This window comes from Taurulus bubalis (genome assembly GCF_910589615.1).
Source record: "Taurulus bubalis genome assembly, chromosome: 19".
In the NCBI taxonomy this organism is placed as follows: Eukaryota; Metazoa; Chordata; class Actinopteri; order Perciformes; family Cottidae; genus Taurulus; species Taurulus bubalis.
The window spans coordinates 15253229-15272288 of record NC_136607.1 but is presented as its reverse complement, the minus strand read 5'-3'; the positions used below and the strand labels follow the sequence as shown (position 1 = coordinate 15272288).

The 19060-nt window shown below is 40.8% G+C and overlaps 1 protein-coding gene across 1 annotated transcript in view; it reads left to right on the top strand.

Annotated features, from left to right (window-relative positions):
* hcn1 (hyperpolarization activated cyclic nucleotide-gated potassium channel 1) overlaps positions 1–19060 on the top strand; it is a gene marked incomplete at both ends in the record, with an annotated part of 60883 nt that overhangs the window by 14719 nt on the left and 27104 nt on the right. The window contains one exon of the mRNA XM_079235423.1: positions 13065–13226. Coding sequence (XP_079091549.1) covers positions 13065–13226 — 162 coding nt within the window. The remainder of the gene's footprint in view (positions 1–13064; positions 13227–19060) is intronic.

Genomic DNA, 19060 nt, shown 5'->3' with positions numbered 1-19060 from the left:
TTCTGATTTTATTGGGAATGGATGACAAATATGTTTTTGCATGTGAATTGAGGATTTGTTTAAGGCTCAACACTATACATATTTATCAATGGACAAATTCAACCACTGGTCTGCTGACCTTTTGTAAATTATTATTAAATAAAAGGTGCAGTGCATATTTGTCCTGTGCTTATATGTACATTAATATCACCAGGAACACCTGACAAAAAGAACACAATCCAAAGAAATTTAGATACACTATAACATTATTGAGCTTTAGTTGGTTGAACTGCACTAGCATCCATAATTGGACAAACACATAGCAGAAGCAAATTCGCTGTCCAGTGCCACTAAGAAATTGTCTACGGAACAGTGAATTCACTGTTTCCTCTTCTTCACTCTTGAATTTTTCATCAGCCTTCCAGCTCCATAGTGGTGTTTTTGTTTGTGAATGCTTTATCCAATTTGGATGAGCAAGTCTCAAAACAGCAGCCCCCTTTTAAAGGGAAAAGCTAACAAATTAGCATTTTCATGTTAAAAGGTTTTTCACATGAAAATGTCCCCATGTTTTTGTGTCTAAGTTACTAATGGGGACAACAATTGAGCGGGGGGAAAATGCTTCAGACGTCGGCCTAAAAACGGGCTGTAATGTATTCACTCAGGACGAGTCCTCACAGTCAATATGTGTCCACTATAAGTGCTTGTTTATGCCTCAGATTGTGTCTGATAACATTATGGAAAAGGACCCCACAGAGAAATAAAATGTTTTTCTTATCGCTCGATCCGGACTATTACATTCGTGTGTCAAGAGTGAGATTGGGAGTCTCGCTCTTGTGTGTCTCGCAAGAAAAGTCTTGAAATCTTTCGCCACATCCACATTGTCGAAATCAGTTAAAAATTCAGCCGCGGAACTGAAAATCTTTTAAACAACACTCATCTACGCGTTCTGTATCCCTCGCTGCAACTCTCATTCATGTTTTCACATAATCACATAACACAAAAACACAATAACAAACAGAAAGTGTAAGATTAGATATAAAAAAAACCCATCTAAATTATCTAAAGGGGGCTTTCCATAATGTCAGCCATTTGAAATAACAATCTAAGTCTATCAATGGCGAAAACTAGTTCTTGAAGTACAAATAAATTGACGGTGAAGAGTTGTCCAACATGGGGAAATGGGGTCCAGGTTGAAAAAATAGTGTCCCTTTAACATTGAGATTGTTTTGCATTATTTTATTCAGGTTTGACTTTCTGACAAAAATTTTGTATTCATCTTTGAATAGGATGTGTTTTCTGCCGTTTTGAGTAAAAATGGTATTGTAGCGTACAGGTTTGGGACCCCCTCTCCCCCCCGCCCCTTCCTGTGTGTACTGCAGAGCATGACCGGGCATGCTGTTGGAGGCGAGTGTGGGAGCCACAGCCGGCGGGGGGCCAAAGAGCTCTGTCACGTGTCTTTATGTGTGACAATCTGCTTGTCGCTGATTTGACATGTTGTGAGGACCTTTCGCTGTGAATTAGGCCCCCACAGTGTCACAGCACCAGCGTCACTGGTAAACACACTGGACGAAAGTCTGTTATTTTGTCAACGTGATAATTTGTATAAGATAACATACTAAAGATTTAGAAAATGTGCTTTTTGACCGTATATTATAATTTCTGTTACCTTACTGTAGTTGTAGATTGGATTTATTTGAGCTCTAGATTGTGCGTTATCTTTCTCCCCCATAGATATTAATTTAGCACTAACTTCAGATAACAGACACATTTGTTGAGGGTGCAGTTCTTTCTTTTAGTGCGGCAGTTGGGCCTAATGATTCATCTTTTCCAGAGACGAGCATTAACTCTCTTCCTCTCTGGCCGTGGTTGCATTTGTATATTCACCGCAACTTGTGCTACTGGACACCTTAACTGTCAAGTCTGTACGCTCCAAGCTGGGATCATGTCCGCATTGGGATTCAATCAGCCGAACCGCACGCCTCGGTGGCCTGGCTCGTATTGAGTGTGGACTTAGCGGAGCTGTGTTAGTGGCTATTCTTCTCTAAAATCAACTCTACAAATACTGCAAGGAAGAAGAGCAAGCAGCAAAAATATGTGCTTTATCCACCGTTTTACAGCCACTCCTTTTTTTAACCACGAAATATATATCCAATCACGATCCGGTCAGGCAGGACGCATTGAAGTGTCAAGTGTGGACATTTGCAGACACAGCTGAGTTCAGATCTGGTACATCTAATCACAAAGTCGCATTGAAAAGACAAGTGAAACCCATAGCCTCCGTCCATTGCTATCTTTTCACCCTGACGCACACACACACGCACGCACGCACGCACACACACAAACACACACCTAGACACAAACAAGCAAGACACACACATCAGCCTAATGGACTCCTCCAGTCCAATTTTGTCTTGCAGACAAAAATGAGAGACAATGCTTTTCCCCCTCTCGTGCTGTCTGCGTTGTTGTCGTCTCTGTTTTAAGACACGGCTCTCTGACGATGAACATAATGTGCCATGAATCATATTCTTGCTCAGCTCTCTGAGGGAAGCTCGCTCTTGGCCCACGGGGTGGAAAATCCCAGACTCCACCGCCTGGAAGAAAGAGTCCTCCTCGTTCCCTGTAGATTTAACCCATTTTCCCTTGCCAAGTCACTCAGTGCTCCTTCTGTTTGCTCGATGGTCTTGTTAACTGCAGTGGAGAGTGATAATTGCCTGGCCATATGTTTTACACTACAGAGTTAATTGTAAGATCCATGGTGTTAAAGTAGCGAGAAAAGTAGTAGCTTTAAATACTCTGATTGTACTGACACAGCTATGCGTTATTTCTGTTTTTGTTGAATCAGAGACTGAAGTCGTTTTGCACACGCTAAAAATAAAAGGTGATTATAAACCAATGGTGTCAACAGTCAGGCCTGCACAGCAGCTCCGGTCCACCATTTCATTAGAACGTATAGGTTAACATATGCAGGCGCTGCTCTTGATCTATAAAGTAGTGGATGCACCACACAGTCACTCAAAAAAGCAAAGTGTGTCTTGTGGAAGCCTTTGTGAAGAGATCAAACAGGATGAGAGAGAGGGAGGCAAGAAAGCATATAAATGAAATATAGGTTAAAAATAGGTGAGATCGTCAGAACCTATACGTTTCAAGCTTTAAATAAATATATAAATCACTTTGATGTTTCCATGTTGGGTAATTGTGTTGAAGGATCCATTAAAACTCAGTTTTTTTTCTCATAGGTCTTAAAAAAAACAACTACTGATAAAAAAATATATTCATTTTCCCAAAGCTGATTACTTAATGAAAAAGTTGACATTTCTGGAGTTGTATGGTTTGGACAGCAACACATTTAGATTAACCAAATCATGTCTCCCTTAATATAAATCCTTTTTTTGTTTTGTTTACACGCCTCTACCAGCCAAACATATTTTTAATCTGCTGATTAGATGTTTGATGAGACATACAAAACTAATATACTAGATTCAACTTGACGCATGCTGTTAATGAAAAATATGTTTTTTTGCCTATGTGCTAAACTCTGCTGTAGTAGCTTCAATTATAAAACTGAGGCCTAGGAGACATGCTGCGAGTGCTATGTCTGTCCCATCTGCTGAGGCAGTTAAGTCAATTAATATATCCATTTAATTAAATAAAAAAGATAACTTTGTATCATACTTCACTTCAAGCTGATGCATGACATTTAAGATGTAGTAAACTCCTCCACTGGGAGTACCTCTTTATATCTCTGTCTCTGTCCTCTCATCTCTTACTGTCACTGTCAGTCTGTCTCTCAGTGCGGCTCGTTATTTGACACAAGATATAAACAAACATGTCCGCAGTAACAACAGAGAGACAGACGGGCAGTGACACCGAGGGGTGGACTGAGAAGAAAGAACGAATAGTTTGTCCAGACAAGAGGACAGATCTTATGCAATACGAAAATGAAAGCTTTTGAAATGTTATTGTCTAAATAAAAGGTCAATGAAACCAGGTCTACTGCCACACAAAATGACTGAATCAGTCGTAAGCGACGGATGCACTGCCGTTATTGAGCCAGAGGTGCAACTGTTCCAGCAGTCAAGCTGGAATCAACATCTGCTGTTTCTTTTTAACATGATTTTGTTTTTCAATTTTATTATTTTGATATTCAGGATTTGTATTAACCTTCTCCAGAGAGTGCTGTGTAATTTTTTTTTTTTAAAACAGTAAGCGAAAGAAAGCGGCTTTGATGATCGGTCCACCCCACTCGGGATATCCCCCGGTGAACACTAGTTTCCTTCTGCATGGTGTGCACCGTACAGTAAGCAGACAGATGACAGATATAGTCTTGGGAGGGGGCTCAAGTGATAAGTGTGGCGATTAGGCTAATCTCCGGTTATTTCTGTTCGCTGGGCTGTTGGTGGTGGTTGCTGTGTGTGTGTGTGTGTGTGTGTGTGTGAGAGGTATGCTGGGAGGCTCTCACTGAAGAACAGCGACACATTGGTGGTCCCTGGGAGTTCACTGAGAAAAGCTCTTCTGCTCTCTGTACTACAGACTCTCCACACGCCACTGACTCTCCATGAGGCACATAATGATCCCCTGGTTATTTACAGGGGAGCATCATGGCAGGCGCTTCCTGTAATGATGTCTTGTGCAAAAATAATTAATTTGTAACCAGCGAAGCATTTAGGCGTCGTCTACTCTCACTTCCCAAGAGTTAATGTTGTAGCGGATGGATTTACCGGAGCACCCTTCATCCATCTGCCGTAACGGCAGCTGTGCTCATCTATGGAAGTCTAGCTGTTAATATGAACAATTTGTATCGTCTCGTATATAGCAATGAGCTATTATTACATCATAATGAAGTGTTATTATGGATATCCATTTGTGACAACAGCGCAGATTAGATGTAGCATATCAAGTGTGGCTACTCATGATGCTACAGCCAACACAGTCAGAGGTATGTGAGAGCAGATAATGTGTGGTATCTCCACTCTGGGTTACATGACTGCTTATAATATCCTACAGGCCCCATATGGCTGTGTATTTACAGTATTGCACTGCTGTAAGTTATATAGCACTTAATGTTTTGCTAATTGTCCACATTATGCGAAGAAGGAACATAGCTTCTATCGGAGCCATCATAAATTGTGTTTGCACTCCACAGGCCACATAAAACAGAAAGGATAAATTGCATTACTACATGAATAAATATGCATTTTGATATATCACAAGTCTAAAATCTGACGACGAGGCCATCTCCATATTTTCGGGTGTGCCCTCGCTGTGAAATGTGGACGGAAGGTCCATCTTGCCGATGTTTGCTTGGACACAGCAGGTCACCCTGTTCAATCCAGTCAAATCCCTCCTGTTCTCACATGGGCGCTAATCTTCCCCGACGGCCTTCTTACCACAACCACAACTCCGGCTGCAACACTCGCCCTACCTCCTTTCACTGCTCTTGCGTGCCTTCTTTCTTTCTCTCTTGCTTGCCTTCCTGCAGTAAATGTTTTGTGTTTGTGAAATCATGAGTTTGAAACTCAAAATATTTGACTAATTGTCCACAAGCAGTACAAAAAAATTTAAATTCTGATAATTGTGAGTCCAAAATGTACTTAAGTTCTCAGACTTGTCAGACGATGTATGGCTGAAAATCTTTTGCAGAGAGTTAGATGAGAAGTTTGATATATATCTCTTACGTCACGTGTATGTGCTACGTATAGAGCAAGAGCCGGGAGTCAATTAGCTTAGCTTAGCATAATGTAAAAGGGGTAACTCATAGTGATGAACCCACAGAGACTTATCCCCTGAATATGGAGCTCCCCTCATGCCAACAGAGCGTTATAGTGAGTTTTCAGCTTATTGTTTAGCCGTCTGGTTAACTACTACTGCTTATTTTGGTTCAGTGTCACCGCTCATTGCGTGACTAGCCGGTGAACAAAGTGGAGCATTTATCTGCTAAAGAGCCATCAGGTGACCAGAAACAGAGCTCCAAAGGAAAGATGAAGTTTCTCCATTACTACTTGATCGACTCAAAGTGGGCGATGATCTGTCGGTGTTGTGTTCCCTCATGACGGCTTCTCGGGTGATTCTGTGTAACAAACTGGAAGGTCAGGTTGACTGAGTTCAACCACGTTGTTATCGTGTATCTTTCTGAATATTTCACAGAGTTAATCAGTTTCTGTTTGAGGATCGCAGACAGCAGCGTCTTGGATCGATGTAGCATGCCTCTCTGTTACCTCAGCTCCTTGTCTCTTTCCTTCTTCCCTCCATCATAGACAGACATCTGACAGCATCATTCCAGGAATCAAATCAGTGTCCAAACTGTCCTGCTGAGACAGACTTGCATAACCAGACAGTTGGGGAGAAAATGGGTCATGTTTGAAAACAGTTATTGTTCAGCCTACTGGCAAGTTTTTTACCCCAATGTGTCCCAACATATTCACTAGTTTTCCTCAGAAATGTTCTCGTTGGAATGATGGCTTATCAATGCATCGGTGCTTGTGTTTGTTTGAGTTATTAGCCATGTGTACATGTTTTTTTTAGAGCTGAGCTGATGTTGTTTTGTTACCGCTGCTCAGGTTACAGGTACAAATCAATCGAACATTCAAACTCCTCCTCATCCATAAATACATTTGCTAGTTCCCTGCGACGCACACTGAGCTTTCCCCCCGCATAGAGCACACTTTCATACGCATTTAAAGACATTTCTAAAAGAATGTGCAGAAATTAACCACGTACATCATTTCGGTTAGCACACTTCGTGGGTCACAACAGATAAATACTGAAAGAGGAGACACGGTGTCCTCACACAATCCACCAATGACGTCCATGCATAAAACCACATACATGTGACCCCTGTAGCTGCGTGAGCTTCTGCCCCAGAGCATGCTGCCTCTGCCAATGCAGCTCTGAATGGTTGAGCGCAGATTAAGGCAGAACAGTGCTGTTGAGGTTATCACGCTCACACGACCAAAATAGACGCAGACCGGGTGAGACAGCGGGCAAGGCAGCTACGCTCGCAGTACAGTGTGATGTGATTAGTGGAAGAACCGGAGAATACTGCTGACGGATCCACAAAACGGTGGAAAACAGAGCGGCTGATCTCCCAGAACGACGAGCTATGTGGCGGAAGGAGTCTTCATTTGAACCGGTGATCGACACATTGCCACGGGCCGACTTTCCCACTTAAATTAACCATTTGATTGATGGGAGGTATGGGCCATCCGGTAAATAACAAAAATAGAATGCAGGTGAGGTGTTCGGATATCACCATATCCGATTCTTCAACACCTCACCTGCATTCTATTTTTATCCTACACGTTTTCATTAAGGGGGGATTTTTTTAGTCCTTGATGTTTGCAGTGTTGGATGATGTCACAATGCTACATCCACACATGTGTAGATCAAATGTGAAACTCAATAAAACTCAATAAAAGCATGCAAAAAAGATACAATTCAAATGTATTGATTCATTTGTTTTTTGCGAGCTGGTTATTAAATGACAGACTTTAACGAAAGCCAAATGCGGGCGACACTTCAATGTGCTATTAGCGGTTAGATGTCGCTGTAATGTGAGGTTATCGCTTCAATGCTGTTCTTTAAGGCTCATCAGTGCAGTGATGCAAATGTTTTATGGTCTTTGCAAGAAATATTCTAAATTTGAGTGCTTGTCAAATGTTGTTAAGCTGCTGAAATGTTGAACAAACAGGTTGCAACAACTTTAAATGGATCCAAATAAACAAGACTAATAAGTGGAACAGACGACGGCAGGGACCTGCGTGAAAAGCGGACCGTTTAAGAAATGTTTTGTCCTTATGTCAACTTAATATATAATGAATATCAGGACGAAGAAAGAACAATGTTTTTTTATTTCATATTTAAATTAAGTATGTTTTTAGGTATTTATACTTTGCTTATGCATGTCCATTTATGCTACTTTATACCTCTAATCCACTACATTTTAGAGGGAAATATTGTAACTTTGTTGTCCTACCTTACCACAGATTAGTCAGTATATAAAGTAGTTATTAATAATATCATAATAGTACACTCTGAAAGCGGCCTACTTACTTCTTATTACTTCTTTCCCTTACTACTACTACATCATGCTTCACTGTGCGTGTCCGGCAGAAGTGCAATGCAGTAAAGAAATAATGACCAGTCCCTTGTTACATTAGTAGCTCACTACTTGTTTTCTGCCTTTGTAAAACTCCCATTGATCACCACCTGCCTTTTAATTAAGTCTCTGGCTACAAATGACTGTTGGGCCTCATTACCTAAATGTTACTGCTGTAGATCCAGAGCTTTTTCTGCAGAGAAACAACAGTTTTCACACAGCAGTATCGTGTCTCGAGGAGTTTCATGTATAAAGTTGCTGGAAATATTTTCCATCTTCTCTGCTCTGCTTCTGTAGTCTGGTCTATTCTAATCTGCATTGTAGACAGATTTACAGACTGATTAGCTTCTCGGAGTGTACCGCATGCAACCTGAGGCAATGAAATAATGTCAACTCTATTTATGGTTATATATTGCTATACATATATCAACATGATTGTGCATAGGGCATTACAGGCATGTAAATTGTAATTATTTCCAGCAAGCTGCTTTTCTTAAGGGGAGAAAACGGCACTGGATGTCTATTTTTTCCAGTGTGTACAACATTTTCCATATCCAGCTTTATCTGCTAGGACTTTGTCTTTAGTTTTTTGTTGTTGTTTTTTTTAGAAGTTAACTTTTTAATGGCAACAGCTTTTCTGTTATATAGAAGAAGAAGGAGGAAAACGTGAGATTTGCTAAATCCCACTGAATTCCCATTACATGACGATATGATTTTTCAAATCCAAGTTCCACTGTAATTTTGTGATTAAGCAACACCAAGAGCGATCCAAAAGGAGATTTACAAGACGATGTTAAGCAGGAGAATTCCAGATTTGCCTGGAAGCAGTTTTGTCATCCCTCAATGTAATAGCCAGTGGTGGCTTTAATCCCCTCAAATTAGTCCCTCGCTAATCCTCACTAACCTCAAACAGAGGTCACTCATGTCCAATTTGAAGATGCATAAAGAACACTTTCTAGTTGCGTGTTCAAGGCCCACAGCTTGATGACGAGTAATTCTCCTGCATGCTCTTTTCACTGCATATCAGATCCAGAAGTACATACATGCCTCAGCCTACAGTACATACATGAACCTGACCGACTGCCGTGGAGTAAATCCTGTAAAAGTCGGATCACGTCTGGGATTTTCATTCACAGACTAAGTTTTTGGTTTCCACGTTATTATAAAGTCTGTTTATAGAAGTGTATGGGGTATGTAAACACACCTCACAGGTTGACATCACACTCCTCCACACTACTCTACCGTGCTGTACCGATGAAAAGGATGGACACGTGCCAAATGTGAATGAGCGCCGTGCTGGCTGACCAGCGTGTAACCTTCTGCAGCTATCACATCACATCTTGGCAGTTCGTCTCCTCTGTATTAGAGGATTATGCTGACCTATGCCCCTGGTCAAATTTAAGCTTAATGCACTTAATTCTAAGCCTATATTTTGCCGATGCCAACCGAGCGTAATGACGATGCTTTGGCTCTTAGTCAGTGCTACCTATTTCCTCTTGTCATGCGGTTAAGGAGAGCTTATCGTGGCTGTGAAGACACACGGCTTGGTCTCTCCTTTGTGTAATTGTAACGTGAGCCGGTGGTTCAAGATTTCACAAGACCCGTCTCAACCTGTGGCACATCATGCAAATTCACAAACACTGCACCGAGGAAATAGAGATGTTGTTTCATACACGCCAGGCTGGGCTTTGAAACTAAGTGGATCAATACAACAAGAGAGTGACAGTCACAACATCAAATCAATAAATTGATGAAGGAACAGCCCGACTACACATCGGACCACAGAACTTCGAAGGGAATCAGGGTCATGTGTGACAGAACACAGTGTAAACTAATGTGTACTAATGCTTTGCAAAATACTTTGCTCACAACTTCTCAAAAACACACAGAGAGAAAGCCACCCTTAGAGAGTATGACAGGCGGGTTCTGTATCCAATCAGAAGCCACGAAACCCTTTAAAAAAGCACTCACTCTACTATTTACATGTCAGTTGGCGAGCTCTCTTTGTCATTCTGCGCCACAAGCTTAAAATATTAGGCGATTCATTGATTAGTCGATCAACAGAAAGGGAATCAGCAACTACATAATAATTATTTGTCATTTTTGAAGAAAAAATATTAAATAATCTGTTTTCATCATTGGAAATTCAATATATTTGAATTTTGGACAGTTGGTCATACAAAACTATGACACCTCGGAATGAATCTATCAAGAAAATAATTACCAGATGAATTAATAATGAAAATAGGTTTAGGTTGCAGTGTATTTCCTGGGCCAGAGTTCACAAGTTTACTTCATTCAAGCTATTAGTTTAAAAGTAGTTAGTTTAAGTCACTCTTTCAAGCATTTCTTGTACTTTTTTACAAAAAGGGTCAGATATCGTCAGAGCTGTGGTGCTTTTGTATTGAACATCCTCTCTTGTGTTCCACACAGAAAGACTCAGTCAGTGCAACTAATAAACACGGCGTCACAGAAAGTTGCTCATCAAATATGTGCATGTTTGAAAGTTGTTGAGACTGAGGACTGCCTTTTGTCTAACTTTCTTGTTTCTTTCCTCACTGCGCGATTGATTAGCATATGAAAGATGTTGGAGAGAAGGTTTTGTCCTAATTGCGTGTTGGTTGATAACAACTACAGCACATCACAGCTCCAAAAAGTTCAAATTCATCCCCATGTACCTACCCTTCATCACAAAGAAGGTTATCCTGTATAATCCTGTGACCTGACCAATGATCTACACTGGGTACCTCTATTATTAAGAACTCTATTAATAGACTAATACCTTGTGGCTACCTGCTGCCACTAGCAGACTTTTCAAGCCAGGTGCCCATGAAATACAAACCCAAACAAATCCCACATTGCGTTAATGAGTTTCTACATGTTTCCCCTCTGCCCTCTGTGACTCAGCGTGACCCAGAGGTCACAGAGGCTCCCCAGCAAAGTGAAATGCTCCCTGGGAATTTGTAAAACCTTCCTGCAACCTTCACACACGTCACCTTATCACCCCCCACCTCTCTCTTTTGTTGTGTTTTTTGATTATGCATTAGTTGCGAGGGGAAAGTGCACACAATCAGTTGGCCCTTTTCTATTTCTGCCTGGTGTGAATCATTTGCAATTCAAAGAAGGACCAAAGCTACATCCTGTTTACCAGTCTCCAAGAACATGTACCTTTATTAGTCACCTTTCTGTCTTTGTTTTTCTCTCCCCCGTGCTCTCTTTGTCTTGCCCTGTGCCTGTTCTTTCCTATTATGTCCCCAAACTATAATGAATGTGAAGACTCACACACTCGCATACCCAACAGAGGGAGAGAGAGAGAGTTCTGCTATATTAAGAATAAAGATGTAGGCAGCAGAAGAGATACCGGGTGCATTGAGACAGCCGTCCTGTAAGCTAGTGGCTAATTTTAGCCTGTGAGGGCAGTGCACTGTATCTCCCTGTGGATGAGTTGAACCATAGAGGGATCTGAGCATCAGCTCAGCCTCTTGTTCTCTCATCTGTTCTGTGTGCGGACGCTGTCCTTTGTGCAGAAAAGGTTAGAGGACAGACACAATAGATCGGCGTGGAGAGATATGGATTCAAAGGGCTTTTTAAACCACCTGGGTTGGGGGGGGGGGGGGGGGTACAATTATGCCAGATTATATGTCAGCAAAACATGAAGTTCATGTTCAGGCTCTCTTTCTTTTCTGGAGTGATTGCACTCCCATGAGAGGGGGAAGTAAGTAGCCCTCGCAATTTGGTCAAAAGCGGACTGGATTTTTACCAAATTCTGAAGTATGTAAGCCAGAAATAGAACTGAGGAGAAACATAAAAGGCAGGTAACGCCAAAATAAAGATTGGAGCTGCAGTTAGATATAGAGCAAAATATGCTTCATTAGACAATATAACTGTTCTATGTAACACGGTATTGCTCGTATGTGTGACCTTCTTTACCTCTCTATTACAGTCCGGCATCATGTTATCACTTCCATAACTAGATTTATGACTTTCATTTACAACTTTGAAACTCTTGAAACTTTTTATCACTAGTGTAGGAAAACATACCCTGAGGCCCAATTAAATTGCCATTACTGAATGAGCAGTTTACAGAGAATGAAGAGCCATAAACTTAAAAATAGATACTAATTATTGAAGTCTTCCATTCTACAAATTGGCAAATTGCGCAGGTTTATTATGCAAAACCCAGCAACCAGAAATCAGCAATCTCTTTTTTCCATATTTAACTTTTTTTAAAGGAGAATTTGAGCTTCAGTGTCAGAGTGATTATGGAATAGCTAACCTGGAAAGAAGTAATGGGTTTCTCAGGCTAATGAGGAATTAGTGCTGCAGCCAACCGACTGTGAGTCAATTCTCTTCGCCCAGATCGAACACGAATGAAGCCGCTTCACATTGCACATATGCTTACTCACCCTGCTGATGGCTTTCTATTCTGAGATGTCCTGCTCTGATGGAATAACCACACCGGCAGTCGTGGCATTTAAACGCATGCACCGGCTAATTATTCCAGGTGTATGCACTCCCTTTATCAATCAGTATTTCATTCCCTTCACTTGCTCTGCATTACCTTCTCTGTGCTCTATGGGTGTAATTCCTTCATAGCTCAGTTTGTTTCAGACAGCAGCCATGTTGAATAATGAAGCTTTGTGAGATGCACACACACACACACACACACACACACACACTGGTGGCGACCAAATTCTCTGGTGGCCAAGCAGGCACACTATGCCCTCAACTTCAATGGTGACGTTGTACTTTTGTGAATGTTTTAAGTATCTTTTAAAAAGAAAACAAATCCGTTTGTGTCTCTGAAATACCAATGCATGTGATGTTTCACTAACAGATCTAAATCTGAACCACTGTCTGTCTGCGTTGCCTGCTTCGTGTTTGTATACTTTGCATATGATATCATTTGAATTTACATTTTCAGCCAAAGGGAACACTAAGCATGTCTGACTGAGATCTCTCTCCTTTCTTTCTCTCTCTTTGGCAGATTTTCCATATGACCTATGACCTGGCTAGTGCAGTGGTAAGAATATTTAATTTGATAGGGATGATGCTGCTTCTGTGTCACTGGGATGGCTGCCTCCAGTATCTGGTGCCTCTCCTCCAAGACTTCCCCCCTGACTGCTGGGTGTCCCTAAACGGTATGGTTGTAAGTATTACACACTCTTCTCTTTTGTTTGTTATTTTTGGGAATTTGGTGTCGATAAAAGGGCTTTTGCATTGCATGGAAATTTTGCATTTACATACATGATAATGTATTAAAAACATGTAAATAAAAGGCGTGGTTCTTGTTTTGCGGTGTAGGACGATAGGCCGTCATAGTATTACAGCACAGTATGAGGAGAGAAATGTAAGAGCAGGCAGTTTTTTTTAATTCTAAGGTAAGAAGAAGACTAACAGATATGTTTGCTCAGGTACATTTATATTTACACAATTACAAAGAAACATATGTTAAAGAGGCAGGTAGACTACTTATAATTATACTGTACAGTGTGTGAATGCCAATGGTACTGTAACAGCAATGTGCTCTTTTCTGTTTATTGTTTCATAGTATTTACACACTTTCACCAAACCTTTTTTTCTTCTTCAAATTAATGGCCTTTCTCATATCCCATGTGGATGTCGAAACGCAAAATTGCCTTGTTTGAGATCTCTGGGGTTTTTCTCCCGTCTCTGTGCTTTTTCTGTAACTGTGTTTTCAGCTTTTTCCACCTCGCTCGCTCTCTCTCTGAGTTGGGGTCAAACGGACTGTGGTTGCTCATCTCCGAGCAATGTGATAGTGTAGGAGTGTGTGTGGGCCTCCTGGGTAATGCTGATTGTAAATGCTCGCCCGGGGAACTCTACTGCCCTCTCATCTCCCTCTCTCTGACAAAACATTTCTGTACTCCACATGCACACTGACTGCTCGGAGGCATCGGGCTGGAGGTGCAAATGCCAGCTTTCCTCAACATCACTACCCTGTATCCAGCTCTTATTTGTACTTTAAGGCAATGAGATGCCCGACTGAGCCTAATGGCCCACCAACATGTCTTATTAATCCCAAACAGACATTATCCATCTGTGTTTGAACCAACATCAATTTGCAGTGATATAATTTCCCACATAACTGTCACAATTCCTCCTCACTAACGGTTATGTACGCAAACATGGTCAAACTGCTCCTTAATGTACTGCAGCACCACAGATGTTTTTCAGACTTTCCATTGATCAACATTGCTCTGGGTACATATTAACGTGCAATCACTGAGCTTAGTCATAAACATCTCTTTGCACTTGTGCTGTGTGTTGTCCCTCTCGCTCAGAATGAATCAGATGTATTCCCAGTCTTGTATGCAAATCGATACAAAATGGGGATCACGTAGAAGGCTAATTGGCTGGCCCCTGTGTGGCAGGGTCATTTGCACTGTCAAAATCTATAGCCATAGCTGGGGATTTGGAAAAAGGGCCTCCGAAAGAAAAGAGCTGATATACTGTAGGATACCTGTTTGCTGGATGCTTATAGGCGACTAAAAACAGCTGTGACGACTAGTAAAATGAAACCAAAATCATTTGTATGCAGTGTGTCGAAACAGCATTACAAAGATGTCTCTAGCTCCTCGCAGATATAAAGTTTCTAGTGACATGTTCAGACTGCAGCTGAGACTAGCAGACCTATATATAGAACCTCACAGAGTGTGTCTGTTCTGAAGGGACAATAATGCTTTCAAATCTCAGCAGTTTCACAACTTCTTGGATTAGGATTACCATATATTTCATGAATCTAGTCAAATTTTGCTTCAGGTGTTTACTTTTAAAAGCTTTTTGTAAAACTTCCTGCGCATATAAATGTCCAGGAAAAAAAACGTCTTCCACCTCACACAAAGTAAATTCAATCCAAGTTTAACAGTCTAAAAATAAACAATACGGAAAGCAATCAGGAATTTAATTTGGATACATATTCATTTAAAGCTTTCTTTCGGTTTTGATTTCTCCTTTGTCGTTGTGATGACTGAATACACACCTAAGTGTGTGAAACACAAATAATGTTCCCAAAAGTAATGATGAATTCAAGTGTTAGTTGCTTAAATGAGACATATTGGAAGCAACATCGTCGTCCTGTGGGATGTCAGTAGCTAACATAGTGTCACTGACTGTGATGTGGTAGAATGAGCAATTTGTGGAATCTCATCCCTGTGGATGCAGAAGTAAAGGCCTGTGTGCTGACTGCGCTCCAGCAAATCCAAAGTGAAAAGCCCTGCCCACATGTGGAATTCCTCTTCTCACACCATCGCGATGCATTAGTGTTTATAAACTTAAAATCTTGATAATATATACTGTATTTCCTGTTTTATTTAAATATATATAAATATACATATATATATATATATATATATATATATATATATATATATATATATATATATATATATATATATATATATATATATATATATATATATGTGATTCTCCGGCCTGCCAGGTGAATGTTGCCTTCAACTGCCGTGTCTTTCAGCTGCTACAGATTGACTGCTTTAAATTCAGATTGCGTCACGTTGAGTTTCGGTCGTTGGATCGGTACTTTCCGTCTCCAGCTGTGAGAGGAAGAGTGGGGCCAACGAGGACTGCAGATACAGCTGAGTGGTGCAGCACCGGGTGTAGGACTGTTATCTTCTTGACTAATGGCCTGAGAGTAGCTTCTTACTCTTTAGAGGCTGCATTTACTTAATCACCAGACAAGATAATGCTGCCGAGAGGGTGATGGGATGTTACTTTTGTCTGTTGCTGTATGTTCAGGGTAAAGATATGTGTATAGGAGGACGGAGGACCATGTGTGTTTTGTGAGTGCTCACTGTTCCTGTCCAGGTCTCGTATTAGAGAGACAGGCAGCTGAGCAGCAGCCTGCTGAGGGTTGAAGTCTCTTTGAGAGATTTTGCCGGCTGACAGAGAGACAGATACCGGGAGACAGACGAAAGCAAAACAGAAAGGCCTGACTTAACCATGCATAACTACCCTTCAGCCTCTGGACCACCCACTACTTTCCCATCTCTTTCTTTCCCGACTGCTGGATGAGTCACTCAATCCAGATTTCAAGAATTAATCAAATTTATTTCAAACCTCTCTTCTTTCATGGCTTTTTCCTCAACATGACAACACATTGGTTCCATCTGAGTAGGCTGCTTTTGCCCGGATGCGAACAGCTGTGGCTCCCCTGGTGAATTAGTTGGTACATTTGTTTGGTTGACATTGTTGGGTGTGTTGTTTTTTGCTGATATTACAGTAGGGGATTTCAATCACTTGTCTGGGAATCTCTTTGTTCATTCAGGAATGTGGGAGTCTTTCCACCTCAATTGTCAAAACGTCAAGCATGGTTGCTAAGGACAGCACTCAATAACAGTGGTGCAGAGTTTTACATTTGACAAGATCCCTTTTGTTATATGTAAAGGCAAATAATCATCTGAAGAGTGCAGGCAGTTTCTCAATACAAGACGTACCTTATTTAATTTAACCTTTTTGATTTAGAGTGTGCTCAGTGGGCGTGGCCGCTGCATACTTGGTTGCCCATGATCGGACACCAAAAGATAAATAATAAGTCCCCTCACTCCTCAGAATGTCACTTTTGTTGTTGTATGTATTCATTACCCCTGAGATAAATTAGGGCTTTAACCAAGGTGACACAGTTTAGTTATTTATTCTGCAAAAAAATAATTATTTTGGACTGTCGGTCGGGCAAAATAAAGCATTCTTGGAGAAATTCTATTGCAAATGTTTCACTATTTTCTGACATTTTAATTGGCAGAATAATTGTTAATGAAAATATACATTAGTTGCCACAGCATTAACAACCAAAACATACAACCCTCAGGAAAGCATGGGAGACCAGGGAAAAACAACAACAGAAAAAAAATGTAGGAAGCTTAATTCATCAAAACGGCTGAAAACATACAAGACAAAAAGAAGCACAACCTTCACACTGAGATGCAAGTGCTTCTCTTGCCAACTTACAGTTTGCTGCTCATGCAGGCCAGCAGACCCTTGCACTTCCTCGCTTATGTGTTCAAAGACTGTTATGCCTTCTGTGCACTCCCAGGGAGAACAGCTTGTAGTTGGATTACGTAATTTAAAATGAACATTGTGCATCACATTTTTTTCCCCCCATGCGTGGAACAGCTTGCCGGGTTTTAGAGAGTTATATGATTGAGTAATTAAAACCAGTTAATGCGGATGTTTCTGCTTAAAGGGTAGCGTTTACCTAGAATTTAACAAAAATTAAACGGAAGAATATTATGATATTTGTCATCAAAACGTACACATGCACACACATTCCAAAGATTAAAATGTTCACAACAATATGAAAGGTAATGCATTTTCCTGGGCTTTTGCTAATTCACCAGAGTGCTGATAGCACAGATCAGTAACAACTCTAATTTGGGTTATTTGTCGAGGGGTCAAAGCCAGTTGTTTACATCTGTGCATTATGTCCTGTTAGTCTCATGATTACTCGTTGGTAGCAACAACAACCAGCACCTCTGGGTCACACTCAACACTGGTGGTGAAGCATCGAATGCCTTCCTGCTCACTTAACCAGACCCATCTTGTGTAACATTACCTTTTATAGAGACTTTTAAGTGATTTTTGACATTAGTTGTAATGCATGTGATGATAAAGTCTGTGAATTCACTTTACTCATGTGTACTCTTAAACAAAAGGCAGAGCTACTCAGAGATGGATATGCAGGAGCTGATTTTACTTGTTTTGCTGCCTCCAGAGCCTCAATAAATGTAGAACTCTGAATACATCCCATGTGTTAGCCGCATTCATTAAAATCAAGGGGATTGAAGAGAACAGAAAAAAAAGTAGAAGCCGCATTTTCTGGTGGTAATACTGCAATGACTCACTATTCCCAAAGAACATGGCAAGAAAGTAATAAAATAAATAATTATGTCACTATGCGGGAAAATACACATTTATGTCTGTTCTTTGATTTCACTTCAAACAGACAAAATCAAACCAGTGATGATGCTTTCAATCAAGTCCCCCAAAAGGTCTAATGTGACTCCAGTTTTCTTTATACTGGCTTCCCATCAAATTTCTTGTGATGACGTTTCGAGCCTTGCTGGTCAGGAGCCTTCCTACATTTAAGCCTTCATCAGCAGCAGCTCTCCGAGGTCATCAGTGGTTGTCGGTTGTCATCAGTGGTTGTCGGTTGTTCCTCGCTCTGGGCTCATGTCGAAAGGAAACTGTACTTTTGAGGTTGCTGTAGCTGCTACACTTTGAACCTCTCTCCCATTGGACTTAAGATATATGGACACTGTGGACAACGCAGCTCGAGACCCATTCCTTTGGACTGGCTTTTGTTCACCCTGTTTGGTCTTTAATTAGGTTTTTTTTGCCTGATATCTACATTTCATGTCTTTTACTTGCTATTTTGTCTTTTGTTGTGAAGCACTTTGTGACATCTGCTATTGAAAGGTGATATATAGATAAACGTATCATTATCATAATGAATGCAGACCTTTGCCCCAACATTCTTTGTGAAAAATCATCATTCTCTCACTGTCTCTGTCCGATAGCACCGTCTGTCAAAGTGTCGGACATTTCACACCACAGACAGGAGGTCAGTTAGTTTGTCTGTCTTTCTATCCCCTCCTCCAATGTTTTCGTCCCACAAGAACCCTGTGGCATTACTCCAAAAGTGAAACTTTTTGCTGCTTTACTGTCCTTTTGACAAAATGTAGCTGGAGCCTCATGATGAATAAGTACTCTCTGATTCGATAGCATCTAAAAATATCCAAGAACCAAAACACGTGATGTATCACATGTTGGATCAGGAACTACACCATTGACAGTTGACGTCAATTGCAAGAGCTTCAGTTTGAACTATAACTGATATAATTACTTCTAATGTATTGCTTACATATGTGTATTGATCCATTTTAGCTCTAGCGGCTCCAGTGGCAGACCATGCAGCAAACACTGGTTATCAAATATCATAGAGACACTACA